This window comes from Anomaloglossus baeobatrachus, chromosome 1 (genome assembly GCF_048569485.1).
Source record: "Anomaloglossus baeobatrachus isolate aAnoBae1 chromosome 1, aAnoBae1.hap1, whole genome shotgun sequence".
Taxonomy (NCBI): domain Eukaryota; kingdom Metazoa; phylum Chordata; class Amphibia; order Anura; family Aromobatidae; genus Anomaloglossus; species Anomaloglossus baeobatrachus.
In genome coordinates, this window is record NC_134353.1 from 666,999,717 (window position 1) to 667,021,538 (window position 21,822).

At 46.9% G+C, this 21,822-nt stretch overlaps 1 protein-coding gene across 1 annotated transcript in view; it reads right to left on the minus strand.

The window, feature by feature from the left end:
• SVOP (SV2 related protein) overlaps positions 1 to 21,822 on the minus strand; it is a 109,178-nt gene that overhangs the window by 84,303 nt on the left and 3,053 nt on the right. Inside the window, exon 2 of the mRNA XM_075320026.1 lies at positions 1,274 to 1,434. Within this exon, the coding sequence (XP_075176141.1) occupies positions 1,274 to 1,434 (161 nt within the window). The remainder of the gene's footprint in view (positions 1 to 1,273; positions 1,435 to 21,822) is intronic.

The following is a 21,822-nucleotide window of genomic DNA, read 5'->3' on the forward strand; positions in this document are numbered from 1 at the left end:
ATGGGCGGGCATTGGAGTCATGTGATCGGGAGTCAGTGGAACTGAACGTGATAGACTGGGAGCCGGCTTCTGACAGCTGCGGAGGCTTGTAACCAAGGTAAACATCGGGTAACTTGCTTGAATACCTGATATTTACCTTGGTTACGAGCATCCGCAGCTGCTAGGATCCGGGCTGCCTGCTCCCTGCACACGTAACCAATGTAAACATCGAGTAACTAAGAGAAGCGCTTTGCTTGCTTACCCAATATTTATCTTGGTTACGAGTGTACGCAGCTCTCAGGCGGGGGAGAGAGAGAGGAGAGGGAGGGTGGAGAGAGGCAGAGAACGAGGGGGAGAGGGGGAGGGGGACAGAGGGAGTGGGAGAGAGAGACTGATCACCTGAGGCTGGTTTCTGTGCATGCTCAGTAGAGCAAGCAGAATCCTGTCTATCAGCATGCCAGCGTTCACATACGTTTGCGTGCAGTATAGTCAGGATCCAGAAATTTTCAGTATTTGGACGCAGCTCAAAAACGCTACAAGTAGCGTTTTTGAAAAATGTTAAAAAACTGCAACTCGCTGGATCCTTACTATAACGCACGCAAACGCATGTGAACGCATAATGACGCGAGTCCATTGCAAATCCATTGAAATGAAAACGCATTTGCACTGGATCCGTTTTTGCGTTAAAAAAACGTTCAGCACGCATGTTAAAAAAATGTAGTGTGAAAGCAGCCTAAATAAAAAACTATGAAAATCTGGTATCAGCATAAACTAATTTGACCTTAAGAATGGTCTACTGGTCATTTTTACCATACAATAAAAAGCGTAAAAACAAAACCCTAAAACAATGTCAGAATTGCATTTTTTTTTCACTCCAATTAGCTTTCTTTTTCACATTTTTCAGTACACAGTATGGTAAAATGAAAACCTACAACTTGCAATGCAAAAAAAAGAACTCACATGGTTTTATAAAAAAAAAAGTCAAAAACTAAACAATTCTCGGTTTTGAAAAGGTTAGTAATATATGAAATTTTTACTGTGAAATCTTGTGTCATATCCACTTTTACCATATTAAAATGTTGTGGCATCACCTTAATAGGGCTGTATATGCAATGTATTGAATGTGTTTAAATAGATTTAAACATTAAGAGGGAATCCGCCAGAATGACTTTCTGTTAGGTCATGGATTCGTTTAGAATACATGATGAAGAATGTAACTTTGGAAGGAACACATATACATTTAATTATTACTAGATACATACAAAACACCTTAGTGGCCAAGAAGAGTTCCTACCATCAGTAGGGTTGGCAAATTCCTTTGGCACTGTGGTTCCATCTTCTAGCTCCACTGCTTCCAAATCTGTGCGAACTGGTCCAATTTGAATTTCATGCTCCCCAGAGATGTTGTCCTCTTCTGATCTGGCACTTTCTCCAGTTCGACGGAATTTGACAACACTGTAAAGAGAATCTTTAATAATTTTACATAGTAACTTTAGTGACCACTAAAGCTCAAGGTCTATTTTTTTATTTTTTGTTGTTATGAGTTATCTATTACTTATTTAGATAATAAATTGAGACTTTTACAGTATTATTCCTAAAGTTGGTGTCTTATTGAGAGATCCAATTTTCAAAGTAACCCATGATCGAATTCTGATGTGGTTTATTGGAGAATCAATTTTCTGGCCCCCATACCTGTTAGACAGCTGTAGTTCAAATAACAGCTATCTTTTCTGACTCCCCCATACACAGTAACACACACCTAAGAACTCCTGTGTTCGCTATAAAAAAAGCTGCTGTCAGACCCCTCTGGTAGTGATTATCTCAGCGCCAAACTAAAGTATTGGTTGTTGAAATTCAACATGCTAAATTCTTTTCTTTCCCAACATCATCTGTAGAGGAAGAGTTGGGAGGCCACCATACACATTACACTTAACAGCCAATCCTGGCGATATGTTTTTTGTTCCTAACCAAAGCAAAGACCAGCTATAAAGAACAAACTATTCTTTTGCCCAGGAGATTTGCCAAATCTTCTGCAAAACAAGGACCCCACCTTTTCTGTGAACCTCCCAGACATCCAGACTTAGCAAGTGTACATATAGTATGCTGATATATTATCAAAAATTAGAGAAATGTGTGCAGATGATCTTTTTAGCTCACAGCAAATTGTAGAACTTCAAACAATTCTATCCACTTCAAAGAATTAATATGTCTTATCTGTACGTAAACAAGAAAGTTAAAGAAGCTCTCCCATGAAGTGACGTCACTGATCTTCAGATTCTCCGACTTAGGGGTACGTCTCACATAGCGAGATCGCTGCTGAGTCACGGTTTTTGTGACGTACCAGTGATCTCACCAGCGATCTCGTTATGTGTGACACTAAGCAGCGACCTGGCCCCTGCTGTGAGATCGCTGATCGTTACATTCTGTTCTGGTTTATTTTCTTCAAAGCCGATGTCCTGCTGGGCAGGACTCATAGCTGTGTTTGACACCTATCAACGATCTCCTAACACGGTCCCACCGCCCGCCGAGATTGTTATACAGGTCGCTGATCGTTAGTGCGTCGTTGGTAAGGTCTGACTGTGTGACATCTCACCAGCGACCTCCCAGCGACTTACCAGCGATCCTTATCAGGTCGAATCGTTGTCGGGATCGCTGGTAAGTTGTTGTGTGTGACTGGGCCCTTACTCTATGTGTGAGCTCTTTAACAATGAAAACCTATGGAACCTTGTTCTGATAGTCCATAGGCTTATTGTAAAAGCCACTTCTGGATTACACAGAGCGCAGTGGGTCCCGAAGAGTCTGAAGAGTGGTGACATCACTTAGAATAGGAGTAGAACTGCGTGGAGAGTGGTAGGTGAGTAGATTATTGCACACATATTACACTGCATACACATATACAAAGATTTGTTGGAAAAAAAACAAAACAAACTTCTTGGGAGTGCTTCTTTAACATCCACTAAAAGCAAGGAGATATCTCATTAATGGTTTGGTATTGAAATAAAAAATATTTTACAGCGTTAAGATATCTTTTTTTGTACAATTTTACATAAAAAACAAATCCTTACAGTGAACCTGTTGTTTCTATTAACTTTTCAGAATCAGCTGTCATGTGTGTATGCATACATTATATGACTTGTATCAATGAGGCTCTATCTAAAGTTTTCAATTGTCTCTGACCTACTTGGTGTAGACCAGCTGCCATGATGTCTACCATAGACAGAACAGACAGAGAGATGGATTCCTGCTCTTCTTTCTCTGTAGCACACAGACACAAGCAACAACTGAATGGAAAATATTATATAGTATTGAGCAGTGTGGCTGTGAATCCTACATCTTCTAAATGCTGAAGCAAGATCTGCCTGTGTTTGCTTGTTCTCTCAATGTGATCCTAACTCTTCTTCCCTCATCTCTCCATTGAGTTTAGTAGGATAATTTTGGGAGGTGGCAATCTATTGTCACGCTCCCCGGGTCCTCACCCCCGTTCCCCGGCTCACCTGCCACGCTCTCCGCTCCCCAGTCACCGGATTCCGTCCGTCCCAGGGCTCCGGGCCCCCGATCCCGGCGCCCGACAGCTTCCCTGGACCTGGCCGGCTCCCCTGCGTCCTCCTCGCAGCCTCCTTCCCTGGCTTCTGGCACCCGGGCGGCGCGCATGCGCATTAGGGCGCGCGCGCGGTCACTGACCCTTTCTTAAAGGGCCAGCGTCCATTAACAGGAAATGAGGTTGCACAGGTACAGGGTATATAGGGGGTCATTGTCCAAGGGGGCGGGGCCTGATCTTCGTGTTCCCTGAGCTAGGAGTCAGGTCTCTTGGTGTTTATGTGCCTGTACTCACCTATCTGTCTTTGTAGAGCCGTACCTGCCTCGCCATCCAGTCTGCCGTGTCCTGATCCCCGCACGCTGTCCGTCTACCATCTGACAGTCCGTACCATCCCGGATCCCTGCGGTGACCCGTCATCTTGCTCCAGAGGTTCCGGACCCCGCCTGATATCACCTCGGCCTCCGAACCTGAGCTACGTCACCAAGACCACCTTCTGTGACTCCGTCGTCCCTGGGACTCCTCCGCTGCCTTCACTTGCACGGACTGTTCTACTGCCCATCAGTGCTTCAGCTGCCGGACTCCCTACCACCATCTCAGAGAGTTCGGTCCAGTGGATCCACCTCCTGGGTCTGCCCGACCGCCCGGCCGTGACAGTAAGATCAGGCCATGGATCCCGCTGCAGCACTCATGGCTCTGCAAGAGGAACTCCAACGCCAGCGTGAAGTCCAGACCCGCATGCTGCAATTCATGACCTCCGTGGACACCCGCCTGTACACATTACAAGCATCAATGACGCCTGCGGCACCCAGGTCCCCCGCCAGGCAAGCCATGGCCCCCGCACCAGTGGCAACCTCGTCAGATGCTTCCCGACTCCGATTGGCGTCACCTCCTCGTTATGCTGGAGATCCCAAGACCTGCAGGGGCTTCATAAATCAATGTTCCCTTCATTTCACGCAGCTGCCACATCTGTTCGCCTCCGACCAAGCCAAGGTCGCCTTTATAATGTCCCACCTAGAGGGCGAGGCGCTGGCGTGGATGAACCCCTTGTGGGAGAAGGAGGACCCCATGACCAAGGATCTTCAACAGTTCCTGCAGGCATTCCGCAGCACCTTTGACGAGCCGGGACGCGCTTCTGCCTCTGCTTCATCACTCCTCCGCCTACGTCAAGGAACACTGACGGTGGGCCAATACGCCATCCGTTTTCGCACTTTGGCTTCAGAACTCGGGTGGAATAATGAGGCCCTAACAGCCGCCTTCTGGGAGGGACTCTCGAGTCGCATCAAGGATGAGTTGGCGGGTCGGGACGTGCCCTCCACCCTAGATGCCCTGATTGCCCTAGCAACTCGTGTGGACATACGTTTTCAGGAGCGCTCCAAAGAGCTATCTCGTGAGAGACGCCCGTTACGGCATTCATCTCCTCCGCAGAAGCCCTCCGTACCTCAGTCATCAACAGCTGGGAGTCCCGTCCACGAGCCCATGCAGATTGACCGAGTGCGTCAGTCTGCACAACGTAGAGCAGAGCGGCTTGCCCAGGGTCTCTGCTTTTACTGCGGTGAGGGCACACACCTCCTCCGTTCCTGTCCGGAAAGGCCGGGAAACTCCAAAGCCTAGGGTTGGTAGGAGAGGCCACCCTAGGTGCTGGGACTCTCTCTGATCCGGTCACATGGACCGTGCAAGTGACAACGGGAGAGACGCGGTTCACGGCTGAGGCCTATCTTGATTCCGGGGCAGCAGGCAATTTCATCCAGCAAGCCACCGTGGACAAATACCAGGTGCCTGTTATCCCACTCAACAAGCCCCTGGTGATTGCCTCTGTGGATGGGAGACCCCTTTCTGACACCATCTCCTGGACCACCAGGCCGGTTGAACTGCGCATCGGTGCTCTTCACACCGAGAACATCGCCTTCTACGTCCTTCCGCACATGTCCCATCAGATCCTGCTGGGCCTTCCATGGTTACGGACTCACGAACCATCAGTCAGCTGGGGCACTGGCGAAATCACCCGCTGGGGTGCTTCGTGTCATGAGAGATGCCTAAAATCCACACAACCCATCCGACGACCTCCGGTTCCTGAGAACCTACCGGGGCTGCCCTCGGCTTATTGGTCCTTTGCTGATGTCTTTGATAAAAAAGAATCCGAGGTACTGCCGCCACATCGCCCCTACGATTGTGCCATCGACCTGCTCCCTGGAACAACGCCACCACGAGGACGGATATATCCTTTATCTCCAGCCGAAACAAGGGCTATGTCGACTTACATCTCAGAGAGCCTGGCTAGGGGATTCATTCGGAGATCCTCCTCTCCTGCTGGAGCAGGTTTCTTCTTTGTCAAGAAAAAAGAGGGCGATTTACGTCCCTGCATCGACTACCGGGGTCTGAATCAGATCACTGTTAAGAACAAGTACCCTCTGCCGCTCATCCCCGAATTGTTTGACCGGCTTAGAGGAGCTCGTCTGTTCACCAAGCTGGATCTTCGGGGTGCTTACAATCTGGTGCGCATCCGCTCTGGTGACGAATGGAAGACCGCGTTTAATACGCGCGATGGACATTATGAGTACTGCGTGATGCCCTTCGGCCTGTGTAACGCCCCTGCCGTCTTTCAAGAACTGGTGAACGACGTGTTCCGAGACCTCCTCTACACCTGTGTGGTAGTATATCTAGATGACATCCTTGTCTTCTCTCCGGACCTCCCAACCCACAGAGAGCACGTACAGCTGGTTCTACGACGACTAAGAGAGAACCGTCTGTACGCAAAGTATGAGAAGTGTGTCTTTGAGCAGTCTTCTCTCCCCTTTCTGGGGTACATCATCTCTGAGACTGGACTGCAGATGGATCCCAAGAAGGTCTCCGCCATTCTCAACTGGCCTCCCCCTTCTGGACTGAAGGCAATCCAACGCTTCCTGGGATTCGCCAACTACTACCGCCAATTCGTCCCTCACTTCTCTGCTCTGACTGCTCCACTTTCCGCTTTGACTAAGAAAGAGGCAAATCCAAAGGACTGGTCGCCTGCGGCCGACGCCGCGTTTGGCTCTTTGAAGCGGGCTTTTGCTTCCTCGCCTGTACTTCACCGTCCGGAGTTGAACCGCCAGTTCACCTTGGAGGTGGATGCCTCCTCCTCAGGAGCCGGAGCAGTGCTCATGCAGAAGTCCTCCTCCGGGAAGATGGTGACTTGCGGATTCTTCTCCAAGGGCTTCTCAGCGCCTGAACGCAACTATACCATCGGGGACCGAGAGCTCTTGGCAGTCAAACTGGCACTGGAGGAATGGCGCTACCTCCTGGAAGGTGCAGTGTATCCCGTGATCATCTACACGGACCACAAGAACCTAGAATACCTGCGGTCCGCTCAGCGACTGAACCCACGGCAAGCCAGGTGGTCCTTATTCTTTGCCAGGTTCGACTTTCAGCTTCACTTCCGACCCGCGGACAAGAATGTACGCGCTGATGCCTTGTCCAGGTCTTTCATGCCCATGGAGCAGGAGGAAGAGACTACCCAACCCATCATCTGTCCTAGCAACATCATTCCGGTGGCCCCTGTTACCCTAGCCCAGATACCGCCCGGGAAGACCTATGTCTCCGATACCGACAGGCAAAAAGTGTTACACTGGGGTCATGCCTCAAAAACAGCCGGGCATGCTGGTCAGAGGAGAACATGGGGTGCGATTGTACGCCATTACTGGTGGCCATCCCTTCGCACGGACGTCGCTGCTTTTGTCTCTGCCTGCTCCTCCTGTGCCAGGAACAAGACGCCCAAACACTTGCCCCATGGCCGTCTTCTGCCTTTACCGATACCCTCAGTCCCGTGGCAACACATAGCAATGGACTTTATTACGGACTTGCCATTATCCTCCGGGCACACAGTCATATGGGTCGTGGTTGATCGATTCTCCAAAATGGCCCACTTCGTTCCTATGGCCGGACTGCCCTCTGCTCAGGAACTCGCGGAAGCCTATATACAGCACATCTTCCGCTTGCATGGCTTTCCATCCCACATAGTGTCCGACAGAGGAACTCAGTTCACCTCCCGCTTCTGGAGGGCTCTATGCAAACATCTGGGAGTGACTCTGGACTTTTCTTCTTCTTACCATCCTCAGTCTAACGGCCAAGTGGAGAGGGTCAATCAAATCGTGACCTCATACCTACGTCACTATGTCAACGCCCATCACGACGACTGGTCCTCGCTTCTGCCTTGGGCTGAATTCTCCCATAACCACCACGTCAGTGAGTCATCCTCCGAATCTCCCTTCCATGTTGTTTACGGACTCCAGCCCGCCGTCCCATTGCCTATATCCCCTTCATCGGATGTCCCGGCTGCTGATACTGCAGTTCGTGACTTTGCTACCATTTGGGACTCTGTCAAAGCGTCCCTTGGGCGCGCTTCCCAGCGGATGAAGAAACACGCTGACAAGAGACGTCTGGATCCTCCGTGTTTCTCTCCTGGTGACCTGGTCTGGCTTGCTTCCCAGTACATCCGATTGAAGATACCTTCCTACAAGCTGGGTCCTCGCTACATCGGGCCGTTTAAGGTCCTCAGCAAGATCAATGAGGTATCCTACAAGCTACAGCTCCCGGCCACGATGAGGATACCCAACTCCTTCCACGTCTCTCTGCTCAAGCCGGTTGTCCTTGGTCCCTTCTCCGCTGCTGCCAGTCCGGCCCCTCCTCCTATTGCCGATGATGACATCTATGCGGTAAGGGATATCGTGGCCATGAAGACCGTACGAGGTCGACAGTTCTTCCTGGTGGACTGGGAAGGGTATGGTCCTGAGGATAGGTCTTGGGAGCCCAGGGAGAACGTGGGCACTCCTCTTATCCGTGCCTTCATGTCCCGGTTGCGGGGAGGGGGGCGTGGGGGGGGGGGGTACTGTCACGCTCCCCGGGTCCTCACCCCCGTTCCCCGGCTCACCTGCCACGCTCTCCGCTCCCCAGTCACCGGATTCCGTCCGTCCCAGGGCTCCGGGCCCCCGATCCCGGCGCCCGACAGCTTCCCTGGACCTGGCCGGCTCCCCTGCGTCCTCCTCGCAGCCTCCTTCCCTGGCTTCTGGCACCCGGGCGGCGCGCATGCGCATTAGGGCGCGCGCGCGGTCACTGACCCTTTCTTAAAGGGCCAGCGTCCATTAACAGGAAATGAGGTTGCACAGGTACAGGGTATATAGGGGGTCATTGTCCAAGGGGGCGGGGCCTGATCTTCGTGTTCCCTGAGCTAGGAGTCAGGTCTCTTGGTGTTTATGTGCCTGTACTCACCTATCTGTCTTTGTAGAGCCGTACCTGCCTCGCCATCCAGTCTGCCGTGTCCTGATCCCCGCACGCTGTCCGTCTACCATCTGACAGTCCGTACCATCCCGGATCCCTGCGGTGACCCGTCATCTTGCTCCAGAGGTTCCGGACCCCGCCTGATATCACCTCGGCCTCCGAACCTGAGCTACGTCACCAAGACCACCTTCTGTGACTCCGTGGTCCCTGGGACTCCTCCGCTGCCTTCACTTGCACGGACTGTTCTACTGCCCATCAGTGCTTCAGCTGCCGGACTCCCTACCACCATCTCAGAGAGTTCGGTCCAGTGGATCCACCTCCTGGGTCTGCCCGACCGCCCGGCCGTGACATCTATCTTGCATTTCCCAAGATGGATTTGAGCTGTTTTTCAGAGTGGAGTATGAATTTAGGAGGGAGGGAAGTGGCTTATAAATGGAGAAAGACGAAAATCTGTCTGATAAGGTATTTTACACAGTTTTTTAATTTGATTCAGGTAAAGTTTTTTGAAACAACAGTGGCTATTTAAAGTGAATATCTAATTATACATAAAACTATTGCATTTTTGAGCTAGTGAAGAGAGGAAAAAAGCTGCACCCGCCATAAATTAACATCCAGACTTTATTAAAAATGGTGAAAAAAATCATGGAGGTCCGGGGCCAGGTGGTGGAACCCAAAAGGACGATGGCGTTTCACGCAAATGCACAATTACAGCAAGGACCCGTCGAAGCGCATTTGCGTGAAACGGCCGTCGTCCTTTTGGGTTCAGGCGCCTGACTTTTTTCCTCTCTTCACTGGCTCACCTTTGGATTTGCATGTTCACACCAGCGAGCACTGCTAAAACCCCAGTAACAGTCAGGAGTTCACATTTGTTCCCCAGCAATCTGCAGCACTGGACCCAAGTGGTGAATGTCCACATCTATTCTTTTGTTAAACTATTGCATTTTGTCTCTAATGCTGTACAATGTAATGTGATTACACAGCACTGTAAATTGAAACCAGTGCTGCTCCTAAGTGCAAAATGGCTACTGAAAGTAATTTAGAAAACCGATTTTTGTGCACACTCCTGTACTATAATCATTTTGGTGTATAAATGGAGATATACCTTAAATCATTAAAGAGGTGGTTCACTACTCACCATTACTGGCCACATCGCTGTAAAACTCATAGGCAAGGCTTTTGTCAAATACCTTGGGTAGTACATTCTGCCTCTGAGCGGCGCTATTACGGTCTGATCATCCCCATCAAGTGACGCCTGGCTTCTGTGACCTCTGAGATCCAGTGATTTCATGTCAACTTCCAGCTGATCCGATATCACCCAGTCTACTTAAGTGACACTAAGCTGTGACGAAAGGGGAAACGCTGCCAACAGCCCAGTCTTTCATGGAGACTGTGGCCGCCTCGGTGATGTTGGGTCAACTGGAAACTGATATGAAATCACCGGATCTCAGAGGTCACAGAGCCCGGGTGTCACTTGATGCGGATGATTGGACCACAATAGCGCCGCTCAGAGGCAGAATGTACTACCCAAGGTATTTGACAAACGCCTTCCCTATGAGTTCTACAGCAATGTGGCCACTAATGGAGAGTAGTGAACCACCTCTTTAAGTATCCTTCCTGGAAATCAAGTTCTAAGGAGTTCTATTAAAAAAGCTGTCAGAAATGGCACACATATATATAGATTTATGCCACACGCAAAATGGCAACTGAAAATAGAATACACAGCAGTAATGAAAGGAGAAATTCAAATTAGTTCAAAGGAAAAGTAAAGAACTTTCCCAGTTTGATTTTACTTCTTTTTAAAAACTCGTAAATTAACTTCTTCAATTGTTATTGACAACTACACTGCTGGCCATTAAACCGGCACTAATTTCTATAACTCTCTCTAATGGCATTTGTGATCTATTGTACTTAGAAAGGAACGAACTGAACTAAAAAAGGTTGATTATTAATAACCCTATTAACCTTCAAGAAGGCACAGTGATCATAATTGTAAAAAAACAATAAATGAGGACATGGTTCATTCAACCTTAGAAGCAATTCTTCCATATTTCTAAAGTTGCTGAAAGGCTATTCACACAGAACCGGAGAATATCTAACCAGTAACCAGCCTTTATGTACTCGCACATAATAGCTGATCTGCTTGTGAAATGGTGAAGGCCATGAACCTGTATGTCAGGACATTCTTTACAAGCGTTACAGAAATATTCTACTATTGGTAAGGGACTAGTTCAGCAGTAAGAGAACTTTATACCTGTTGTGTTTCATTGGTAAATAGGAAAAATCTGCAGCAAGCAAAAGAAGAAAAACTTGAGAAAAAGGAATAGAAATATATTTACAAAAACACTTTTGTTTGGGGTAGGCAATGACAGATCTACGAAGGATGCACAGTATGCAGTTCAATCTGAGCTTGGTGTCTTAGGCTGCTTTCACACATCCGGCTTGAGCTGTGCGGCTCAATCCGGCTGTGCAAGCTATGCAACGGATGCGGTGAAAACACCGCATCCATTGCATAAGTTTTTCCCATGCGGCCCATCCGGTTTTTGCCGCTTGCGACATGCTACTGAGCATGTGCAGTGGCAAAAACCGCATGCGGCGGCCGGATGCGGTTTTTGCCGCATCGCGCCGCATCCGGCCGCCATAGGCATGCATTGAAAAATGCGCCGCATCGGCCGAATGCGGTGCGATGCGGGTTTTTTTGCTGCACGAAAAAACGTGCCAGGCAACGTTCCATCCGGCCGCCGCATCGACTAAATCTGCCGCATGCGGCAAAAACCGGATGCAACGCAAGGCCATGCGGCACAATGCGGCACTAATTAAAGTCTATGCAGAAAAAACGCAACCGGCAGCAAAAAAGAAAACGGTTGCGATTTTCCTACAAAGTGCCGGATTGTGTCGCATAGCAAAAACCGGAGGTGTGAAAGCAGCCTTAGGGTATGTTCACACATCCATACACTGCATCAAATGCTGCTTTAGATATGATTGTATATACGGTATTAGTGCTTCAGATTTTTTTTCTGCTTCTATTGATTCTATCTGCAGATTTAAAGCATTTTTTTTTCCAAACAGAAAGAATTGATTAATGGACAAAAAATGTTGCTGAATACGCACATGTTTCAATGAAAATCAATAAAAAATAATTGGTTAAAAGTAAAAAAAAAATAAATAAATATATATATAAAATTGTACCCATGGGGAAATCGTGCTATAGGCACGATTTCCCCATTGTAGTAAATGCATAGCTTAGTGCAGGTCAGTGGCATACCGTCAATACAGGCAGGACACACCAATGCAATGGGGCCCCAGGAGACCAATCAATAACAGGATTGTGAATACGTAACAATGGAAGCCCCAGTACCAACCCAGCAGATAAATTATCCAAAACAAAACAGGAAATGGATTCAAAGCGTGTGCTTCCATTCAGAGCGTGACCGCCACTATTACCAACTTGACATGACATGATTCTGTAGTAATGATGTGTTGTCCATGGCTGAAATGTGAATTGGTCTTTCCAATCTAACTGTCGCTAAAGGTAATTTCAGAACCAGTCTCCCATCAACAAAGTTATCAGGTGACCTGCAGTCAATGAAAGTCAATGCTGGTAACACATAGTTCTTGAAAAGTAGATCAACCTTAAGCACTAATTTATTAGAGGAAACAAAAGGTACCTGGTAGTCTCTTCTCCATGTCACAATAATTAGTAGCGCAAACTTCCATCGGCTTTTGTACAAGTAAATGGACATGCTCAGGGGGAATATAACAAGCACCCTGTCTCTTATGAATTTTGTGATCCTTCCATAAGGCCAGTGTCATGGCCTCCTCCAAAGAACAAGAAGGAGAATGAAAAACCAGAGCGTCATTAAGAGCTTCATAAAGGCCTCTACGAAATTGGCCCTGAGAGCCGCATTATTCCACGGAACTTCAGTGAATAATTGCCAGAACTTGGTACTATTAATCCTCAGTGGTGCAGCTCCCATTCCAGCTTCATGATCCTTGCCTCTGCGACTTGGGTCCTGTGAGGTTCATCATATACTAATCCGAAGGTGTCAAAGAAGGCGTTTATAAAAAGTGGTTCTGAGGTTTATGAGGACAAAGAAAACGCTCAGATATGAGGTCCCCCTTGCAATAGGGACATGATTATTCCCAGGCGCTGGGAGTCATCCCTTGTAGACCAAGGTGGCAGAGTAATAAATAGTTTACAGCTCCCCCTGAACACCCTAAACTGTTTTAGTTATCCCGAAACTGTTTCAACTGGGATTGCGAACATTGAAGATACCGTTAAGGCCCCTTTACACACTGCAACATCGCAAACGACATCGCTGTAACGTCACCGGTTTTGTGACGTAATAGCGACCTCCCCAGCGACATTGCAGTGTGTGAAACACATCAGCGACCTGGCCCCTGCTGTGAGGTTGCTGATCACTACACATCTCTCAGGACCATTCTTTGGTCCTTTGTTTCCCGCTGTGCAGCATGATCGCTAGAAAGTCTCAGTGTGTAAAGGGGACTTTACAGCGACTTCGTTAGTGACTTCCCTTTCAAAAAGCTGCTTTACAACGTCCCCAATGACTAGCTAGGTCGTTCTGCAGGTCCGTATCGCTGTTGCGTCGTTTTCCAGGTTTGCCTGTTTGACAGCTCACCAGCGACTCACCAGAGACTTTGTAGCGATCCCAGCCAGGTTGGGATCGCTGGTGGGATCGCTAGAAAGTCTCAGTGTGTAAAGGGGCCTTTATTCTTTAGCCAGATCCAGAATGATTTGCATCAAATCCGCTACATGATCACAAAGCGTGTGAACAGGATCTATACTGGCAAAAAAGCAAAAACTGTTATGGTGAGTCCGAGGTCAAGCCAGGAGGGTACATAAAAGACAAAGGGATAAGACTAAAGGGATAGTCAGGCCAAGTCAGAAAGCAGGTCTGAGTGCATCAAAAGTATCGTCACACTAAGGCCCCTTTCACACGTCAGTGATTCTGGTACGTTTGTGCTTTTTTTAAAACGTACCAGAATCACTGACATACGCAGACCCATTATAATGAATGGGTCTGCTCACACGTCAGTGATTTTTCACTGCACGTGTCTCCGTGCGGCGTTCCCGCGTGTGCGTGATTGCCGCACGGAGACATGTCCATTTTTTTCTGGCATCACTGATGTTTCACGGACCACGCAGTGGTGTGGTCCGTGAAACACGTGCCAGAAAAAAACGTGCTTTTAAAATAAAAAACATTTTAACTCACCCGGCGTCCAGCGATGTCCTCTGCAGCCCGTTCTCCCTGCTGCTTCTAAGCCGGGTCATTATTGTCGCGCATATTCATTATGCGCGACACAGCCGACCCGGAAGCAGCTGCTGCGGGGGTCACCGCCGGCCGGATGCTGCACCACGGGAGCGTTCAGCACCATGGACAGCGGGAGCGCGCACAGGTGAGTAGTTTTCTAAGTGCAATCACGGGCCACGGAGAACGGAGCCCGGATTGCACTTAGACAACCCACGTGTGCCGTGAATCACAGCACACGCAGGGACATGTGCGTGTTTTACACGCCAGTGAAAAACGTCACTGTTTTTCACTGACGTGTGAAACGGGCCTAAGCGACGCTCCAGCGATCCCACCAGCAACCTGACCTGGCAGGGATCGCTGGAGCGTCGCTACATGGGTTGCTGTTGAGCTGTCAAACAGGCTGATCTCACCAGCAACCAATGACCAGCCCCAGCTAGCAGCGATGCGTGGAAGCGATGCTGCGCTTGGTAACTAAGGTAAATATCGGATAACCAACCCGATATTTACCTTGGTTACCAGCGCACACCGCTTAGCGCTGGCTCCCTGCACTCCTAGCCAGAGTACACATCGGGTTAATTAGTCGATGTGTATTCTGGCTATGTGTGCAGGGAGCAGGGAGTCGGCACTGACAGCGTGAAAGCGGCGGACACTGGTAACGAAGGTAAATATTGGGTAACCAAGGAAATGGCTGCTTAGTTACCCGATATTTACATTGGTTACCAGCGTCCGCAGAAGCCGGCTCCCTGCTCACTGCACATTCAGTTGTTGCTCTCTCGCTGTCACACACAGCGATCTGTGCTTCACAGCAGGACAGCAACAACTAAAAAATGGTCCAGGACATTCAGCAACACCCAGCCACCTCACAGCAGGGGCCAGGTTGTTGCTGGATGTCACACACAACAACATCGCTAGCAAGTTGTGCCTCAGCAGCGATGTTTCTAGCGATGTTGCTTAGTGAGACGTGGCCTAAAGACAAAAAGGACAATCCAAGAGAGTGTAGTCAAAAGGTAATTCCTAGGTCAGGTCAGTAAAAGATCAGAACAGACAAGAGGAACACACTTCTCACAGTTAGCTAAGACTGACAAAGGTCTGACCATTGTCACTCATCTAAGTAGTCAGATAATTAACCTAAACATGTGAAACCTGGAGGAAACTCAGCAGACCTGGCCAGATTGGGCACCTGGCTGTCACACACAATACTGGCAGTCCAACTCTCCTGTACCACTGATTGGGCAGCTGAGTTGTCAGTAACAAAATAGACACACCTGATTCATTAGGACAGCTGAGCTGTCACTCACTGTGTCCCTATGACACTATGAGTGGTGAAATCGTGATGGTGGTTAGAGGCATAGACTAAATTAGTTTGGTCTCATCCCCGGACAGCTACTCCCTGCACTGCTCAAGTTGGTTGACAGGTCTCAAAGGTTGTACACATAAGCCATTAAAAGCTATAGGCAAAACTATGCAACTTTCTAAATTTCCTTTATTAAAAATTCCTATCATTTGCTGCTGTAGAGTTTGTACAGCTGCTTTACAAAGTTGACTTTGTTGCTCCTTCCATAGCACACATTTTGTGGCTGCTGTCAGCTTAAGGTGTCCTTCACACATCCGTGTCTACGGTACGTGTGAGACTAAATAGGATAACTGAAGTGAGCACTAATATATATTATGAGTGCAAGCCAAAAAAGCTTGCACTCATAAAATATATATTAGTGCTCACTTCAGTTATCCTATTTAGTATTATGAAGTTTCTTTTTTTTTCTAAATGTGAACACAGCTCCGCCCCTTTCGGCCATGTTTTTTCCATCTCCTATATAAGAAAGTCCTTGGTTACCCCTCTCCACACACAGCAGTTTTTAATTGCAATGAGATGACACACAGTTAGGGTCATAGAGCTAGGGACCCCAATATATAGAGATATACCTTGACGAGGTTTTGGGGCTCAGTTACATTGATCAATGCGATTGCTAAATATCTCCTTTTTCCTAATATTCATGGCAGGTATGCATTTCATTATTCACACTTTCAAGTTAGCAAGTGGCATTTTTCATTGTATGCTTCAATGTTTTTCGGTATGCTTATAGCATTATACTATTATCTAACTTTGAGGGGCAGCCTCATCCTTATGTACGGTACGTGTGAGGTCCGTTTTCACACGTATTGGAGACACGGGCACACATAGACCCATTAAAATCAATGGGTCTGCACATGTGCGTGTTTTTCCATAGACCGTGTGTCTATGTGGAGCATACGTGTGTCCGTGTGCTCCACTCCACACGTAGACATGTCCGTTTTTCTCTGGCAGCACGGGTGTCGCACGGGTGTCACACGGACCTCATGGATGTGCTCCGTGTGACACGCACCGGAGAAAACACACGTGTCTGTGAAATAAAATGAATTTCTATACTCACCTTCTCCAGCGCTGCTCTCTCTGCCGCTTCTGTCACTTGCTTCTGACCCCCGCTCATTATGCTCATCGCATATGCATGGCACAGAGGACCGGAAGCAGCAGCAGCTGGGAATCGGCAGAGCCGGAGACCACAGATCAGCACCACGGACAGCAAAGCCAGGGATAGGTGAGCAGAAAGTTCCTGTTCTCTGTGTGTTATCACAGATAGCACACGGAGAACACACGTGTGCCAAAATCACCGCACACGGAGGGCAATACGCACCTTTTTCACGTTAGTGCAAAACGTGCGTGGTTTTCACAGATTTGTGAAAGAGTCCTAAGGCTGCTATGGACATTTTTATGCCCTTTTTTAATTGTTCATTGGCTTGCTGAATGCAAAATCAGTCAATTTTATAAATAGCCTTAATTTCAACTTTCCTACTATCTTGCTGCTGTAGAGTTTGTGTAACTCCTTTATATAGATGGTTGTGCAGCTGCTTCTGACACAGTGTAACGGCCTTACCAGCATCCCCGTGCTGTCCTGCCCCCTTGCCCCAGTGGTAATACCGGCAGTCTCTCCTTCCCAGTCGCCCAGCGATGGCGGCTCCGTCTCCAGTCCCTGCTGCTGTCTTCTAAGCCCTGTGAACAGGCCTCCCGGGAATGCCCGTAGGGTATGAGCACGGAAACATCCCTTTTCTTAAAGGACCAGTATAACGTGACCCGGAAGTACCTCTCAGCTCGGATGAGAAGCATCAGGTGTTTAAGGCATCCTCCACTTAAGGCAGGTGCTTGGGCAATGATTTCTATACATTGCTAGTTCTCAGGTCTCTTTGTGCTGCCACTGCTGTTATAGGGCTGTTGCTGACTTCTATCTCTGCTTCAGTGCATGACAAGTCTGCTGTTGCTGCTGCAACTATTCACACCGGCCGCCTCGTGCGGTATCCGCTGCTGCTGCAAATAACCAGGCCAGCCGTCTCCTATGATATCCACTGCCGCTGCTGCAATTATGCCCCCCGTTCACTCCTATGATATCTGCTGCTGCAAGTATCTTCTCTGGCCACTCTTATGATATCAGCTGCTGCTACTTCTACAACCAGAGACTGTTTGTATCTGTATCGCCAGCTGCCGAGGTATTGTTGATCCCCAGGAGCTGCCCCCTGGTAGGCCAAGTGCAGTGGCTTTAGTGAAGACTAGGTAGACAATCTAGTTTGCACCTCCAGACCAGTGATTGGCACCTTTGGTCCAGTGGATTGACTAACCCCATGCTCGCCTGGCGAGCATAATACACAGATTTTAGAGCACACTCATCCTGACTACTGTCAGATCGAGTGAGGGACTACTCTACCTATGATAATAGTTACACATAGCAGGGAGTAAGAGGGATGAAAGCACTCAGAATCTGAAAGGAAAGAGTACACAAGCGGTGTCAAGAGAGAAAGGGGAAAACCCTCTATAGTATCTGTATGGAAAAAGCAGAGTTATCATGCGCCAGAATCATTAAGAATTAATGCCAGAGCAAGCAGAATCTGCAGGGGATAAGGAAGAGATGGTTCACAACCATACAAACACCCAAACACAGAAATGCACACATAGACCCAAACACACATAGCAATAGTACAGAGCTCACATCCTGCATATGTTAACAAAGCAATGGAAATCAAAGCCTGAAACTTAATGCAACTTTTTTTAAGATACCAACTAACAAATCTAAAAAAAAAAAAATAAAAAAAAAAAATCCTAGCATAGGTTTCTATAGTCTTTAAATATAATAAAAAGAATACTGAAAATCTAAATTGAATAAAGAATTAGTAGTAAAATGACATTGTTCTTATTGTTGGACTATGAATAACAAGGTAAAACAAGGAGTGCAGTACATGAAATATTGTAGGCGTTTTATATGTTTATATTTCCCCAGTGTTTATAGGTATTGCTTCTATCAGACAAAAACAGACAATAACAACATCGAAGCTTAGCTATGCCAGTATGCTCAAATTGGACCAATTAGCTGAAAACCTTGGAAGGAGTAAGTAATTTATAGAAATGGCTTGAGTCTTGCCAAAGCAATATTAATATAGGAGCTTCTGGAGGATTCCAAGATGAAGAAGGTTGTTAATATGAAAGAATTTTGAGAGTTGGTTATCTTCTACTGTACAATATGTAGTGAGCGGGTGGTCACATTCTTCACATGTTATGCAATCCTTGCCCGTCAGTTATATTTGAGTAAAGTATGAGTTGTGAAAATTGTGTTATTGAGATAAGTAGACTGTTATACTGTTCTTCAACATAGATAATTGGTCAACATTTGATAATTCTTAAACTATCATAACCATTTTTTCCTATAGACAGTAATGAACACACTGCATATATAAAAAGATTGTATCTATATGTTAAATAGATTGACTCATAATGGGTTTTTAACTCCTTTCTACACAATAGGTAATAAATGGCTGATCACCTGGGCCTTCTGCAAAGACCCAAAAGATGAGGAGAACAGAGATATTGAGGGACCGATTACTCCTCACTATACAAAGCGAGTGGGGAGAAGTTTAAATGTAGCTGCAGCTATAGTAATAAATAAATGGGAATTGTGGCAAAACACTTTTAAGAAAAACCATATGGTGTTTTAACACAAGTTACACTTGTAATATATGTACTTTGTGCAAAGAGATATTGAATTCTCTGCAATTAAATTCAATAATAAAAAGGCTAAGCTGTTCTGTTTTGAAATGGTAAAGTACAGCAGCCACGGGTATGTTCTCTATTTCAGGGATTATAGAAGTTGTCATGTAATAAATGCACAAAATTCTACCAGAAACTTAAAATAAAACTTAATGGCTAACCAAAGCTCACAGCAAAACCATGGGAGTAGTGACCCATGATTCTGCTTTGTAGGGCAAACAGGGGTTAAATAAATAAAACTAAAGAGCTGGATTTTGTGGGATCAAAAGTTTAAGGGAGTTGGAAAAGGGGTTATGATTGATCAGGGAGAGGGCGGGGGCTATCAAACAGTACACAGGGTTCCATAAGAACCGGGATGGCGACGATCCAGGAAATCCTAGTGCAGCTGCGGGTGTGGATGGAGCATCGGTCAGGGACCAGATACAGAAAATACTGGGAGGTCAGTATTCTCCCCGATGTATGTATTGTGTAACTGCCGGAGAGACTATTCCCTTATGTGGCTCCTAGGTCTTAGCGCTGCCACAGGAGACTCCATCCGGAAACCTCCGCACCGGAATATGGTTACAGCTGCTGCAAGTGGCAAATCACGACGGAGGAGAAATCATTAAAGGTAGCCGGGGCCAAGGGTGGTCGGTGTGGTTTCATCAGGACATGTAACTGAGCCTGCTGCCTCCCACTAGTGTCTCAGGCTGCAAAAAAATGGTGGTGATCCTTCCTGGGGATGCTCCTGTCGGCAGACTATTGGGTCAGGATGCAGTCGCGTTGGTTGACTCCATTGAATTTTGAGTACATCAGTCCAAAACTTATCAAGCTGGTAAGGGCAAAAGGGTTGTTTTGGGGGTGCCATTGAGTGGGTCCCTAATGTGTCCAGTTGATTGTTTTAGATGATATATAGGCCTAGCGATGGCCAAAAAATGGAGACTTCCAGCTGAGGTAATGAAAAAAATAGGCAGGTGAGAGTCCATGAGATACAAAATTTATGTGCATCCTCATTTGGTATGACAGAAGGGGGGGTAGGGCGGGGATGGTGGGTGTAAGAGGAGGTATTTGCTATAGTTAATCTGTAGAATGTAAAGTTATGGATAAATTGATAGTACTTTGTTTTCACCTCCCTTCTCCCTCCCCCCCGACTTTTTTTTCTCCCTCTTTCAATTAGGAGGAGAACAGCTAGTCTGAAAATTTGGTTATCCGTTTGTGTATTGGGGGTGCAAAGGGCCGATGTGTGGAGAAATAGGTGCAAATTGGGTTTATCAATGAATTAAGTACTAGTGAGGTGTATTGGAGTTCGAGGCATGAGTCAGGATTTGGAAAAGGTTTCGCGCCAACAGAGGTGCCCCCGAGCCTGCGGCTGGGGGTAATGCTTGAAGCTTACTTATTATTTTATTGGTTCCGACAGGTTTTGGATCTCCAAGAATGTCCTTACTTTCAAGTTATTGTTATGTTTGTTTAATAAAAGCCGATTTAGCCAATTAATCCAAAACAGTAGAATGTGTGTTTATTGGGAAGGAATCAGTAGGTGCTTTCCGCTGGAGGTGTTAATGGTTGGAGGGTGGTAGGATCAGTCAGAGGGGAACCCTCTACAATACTGAAGTCATGGCTAAACAAAGCCCACAACAGAGAAATGGGCGTAGTGACCCATAACTTAGCTTTGTAGGCAAGCAGGGGTTAAAATAAATAAATCTAAAGAGTGTGGGGGTTTGAAAGGGGGTAGTGGTTGATTTTAGTTGGGCCTATATATGATCATTGAGGGAGTGGAGGCTATTACAGGGCTCCATAAGGAAAGGTCCCGCCCTTGTTGTAATTTGGGGGGTTAAGTGACAGGAAAGTTTGAAAGTAATGTATGGGGGTGGGGCTTTTCTTTTTGGGTCATTTTAACAAGTGGTGGTGAGGGGGTTCTTGGAGTTGATTGTCAATTGCGATGGGGGTTTGTACATGGGTGGATGGTAACCTCCCCTTTCTGTTTTGGTGATTTACCTGGTGGATTTTGGAACTCTTCAGGGTGGGGTTCCTGGGAATCAGATATGGAAAACATTTTCCTGCAACAGAGGTGTCCCCAAGCCTGTGGTCGCAGCTGGGGGTAATGCTGGATGGCACACTTATTACTGGATTGGTTCTGCCAGGTTTTGGAGCTCCAAGAACCTCCTTACTTTCAAATTATTTATTATTGCTGTGCTTAATAAAGGCCGATTTGACCAATTAATCTAAAACAATGATATCGTTTTTGGGAAGGAATCAGTGGGTGAAGGGTGGAGGTGTTAATGGTTGGAGGGTTGGAGGGTCAGTTGGAGGGGAAGCCTCTACAATACTGAAATCAAGAGTAACCATTGTTTTAATTTGTAATAAATCAATAGTACACATAAAAAAGGAAACTTTAAATGTATCTTATCTTTTTTCTTCTTCTGGACTGAACATTAATTCTCAAAATTTTCAATTCACGTGTAAAATATGTCTTCAATGAAAACAGATTTTACCATTACTAAGATAGATGACAGTCGGCACTTGCATCAGAAAGTTTGTATCTTCGTGTAGCTCTTCCCCTCTCCCAAAAATGTAAAAAGCACCTGCCTCAACTTTTCCTAGTAATGGCAAAATCTGGCTTCACTGAGTACAGACTTGACCCATGACTTGAGATAAAAAAATCAATCCAGGAGGAGAAAGAAGCAAATTTGTCTGATAAGATATATTACAAAGTGGTTTATTTTCACCAGTACTATTGA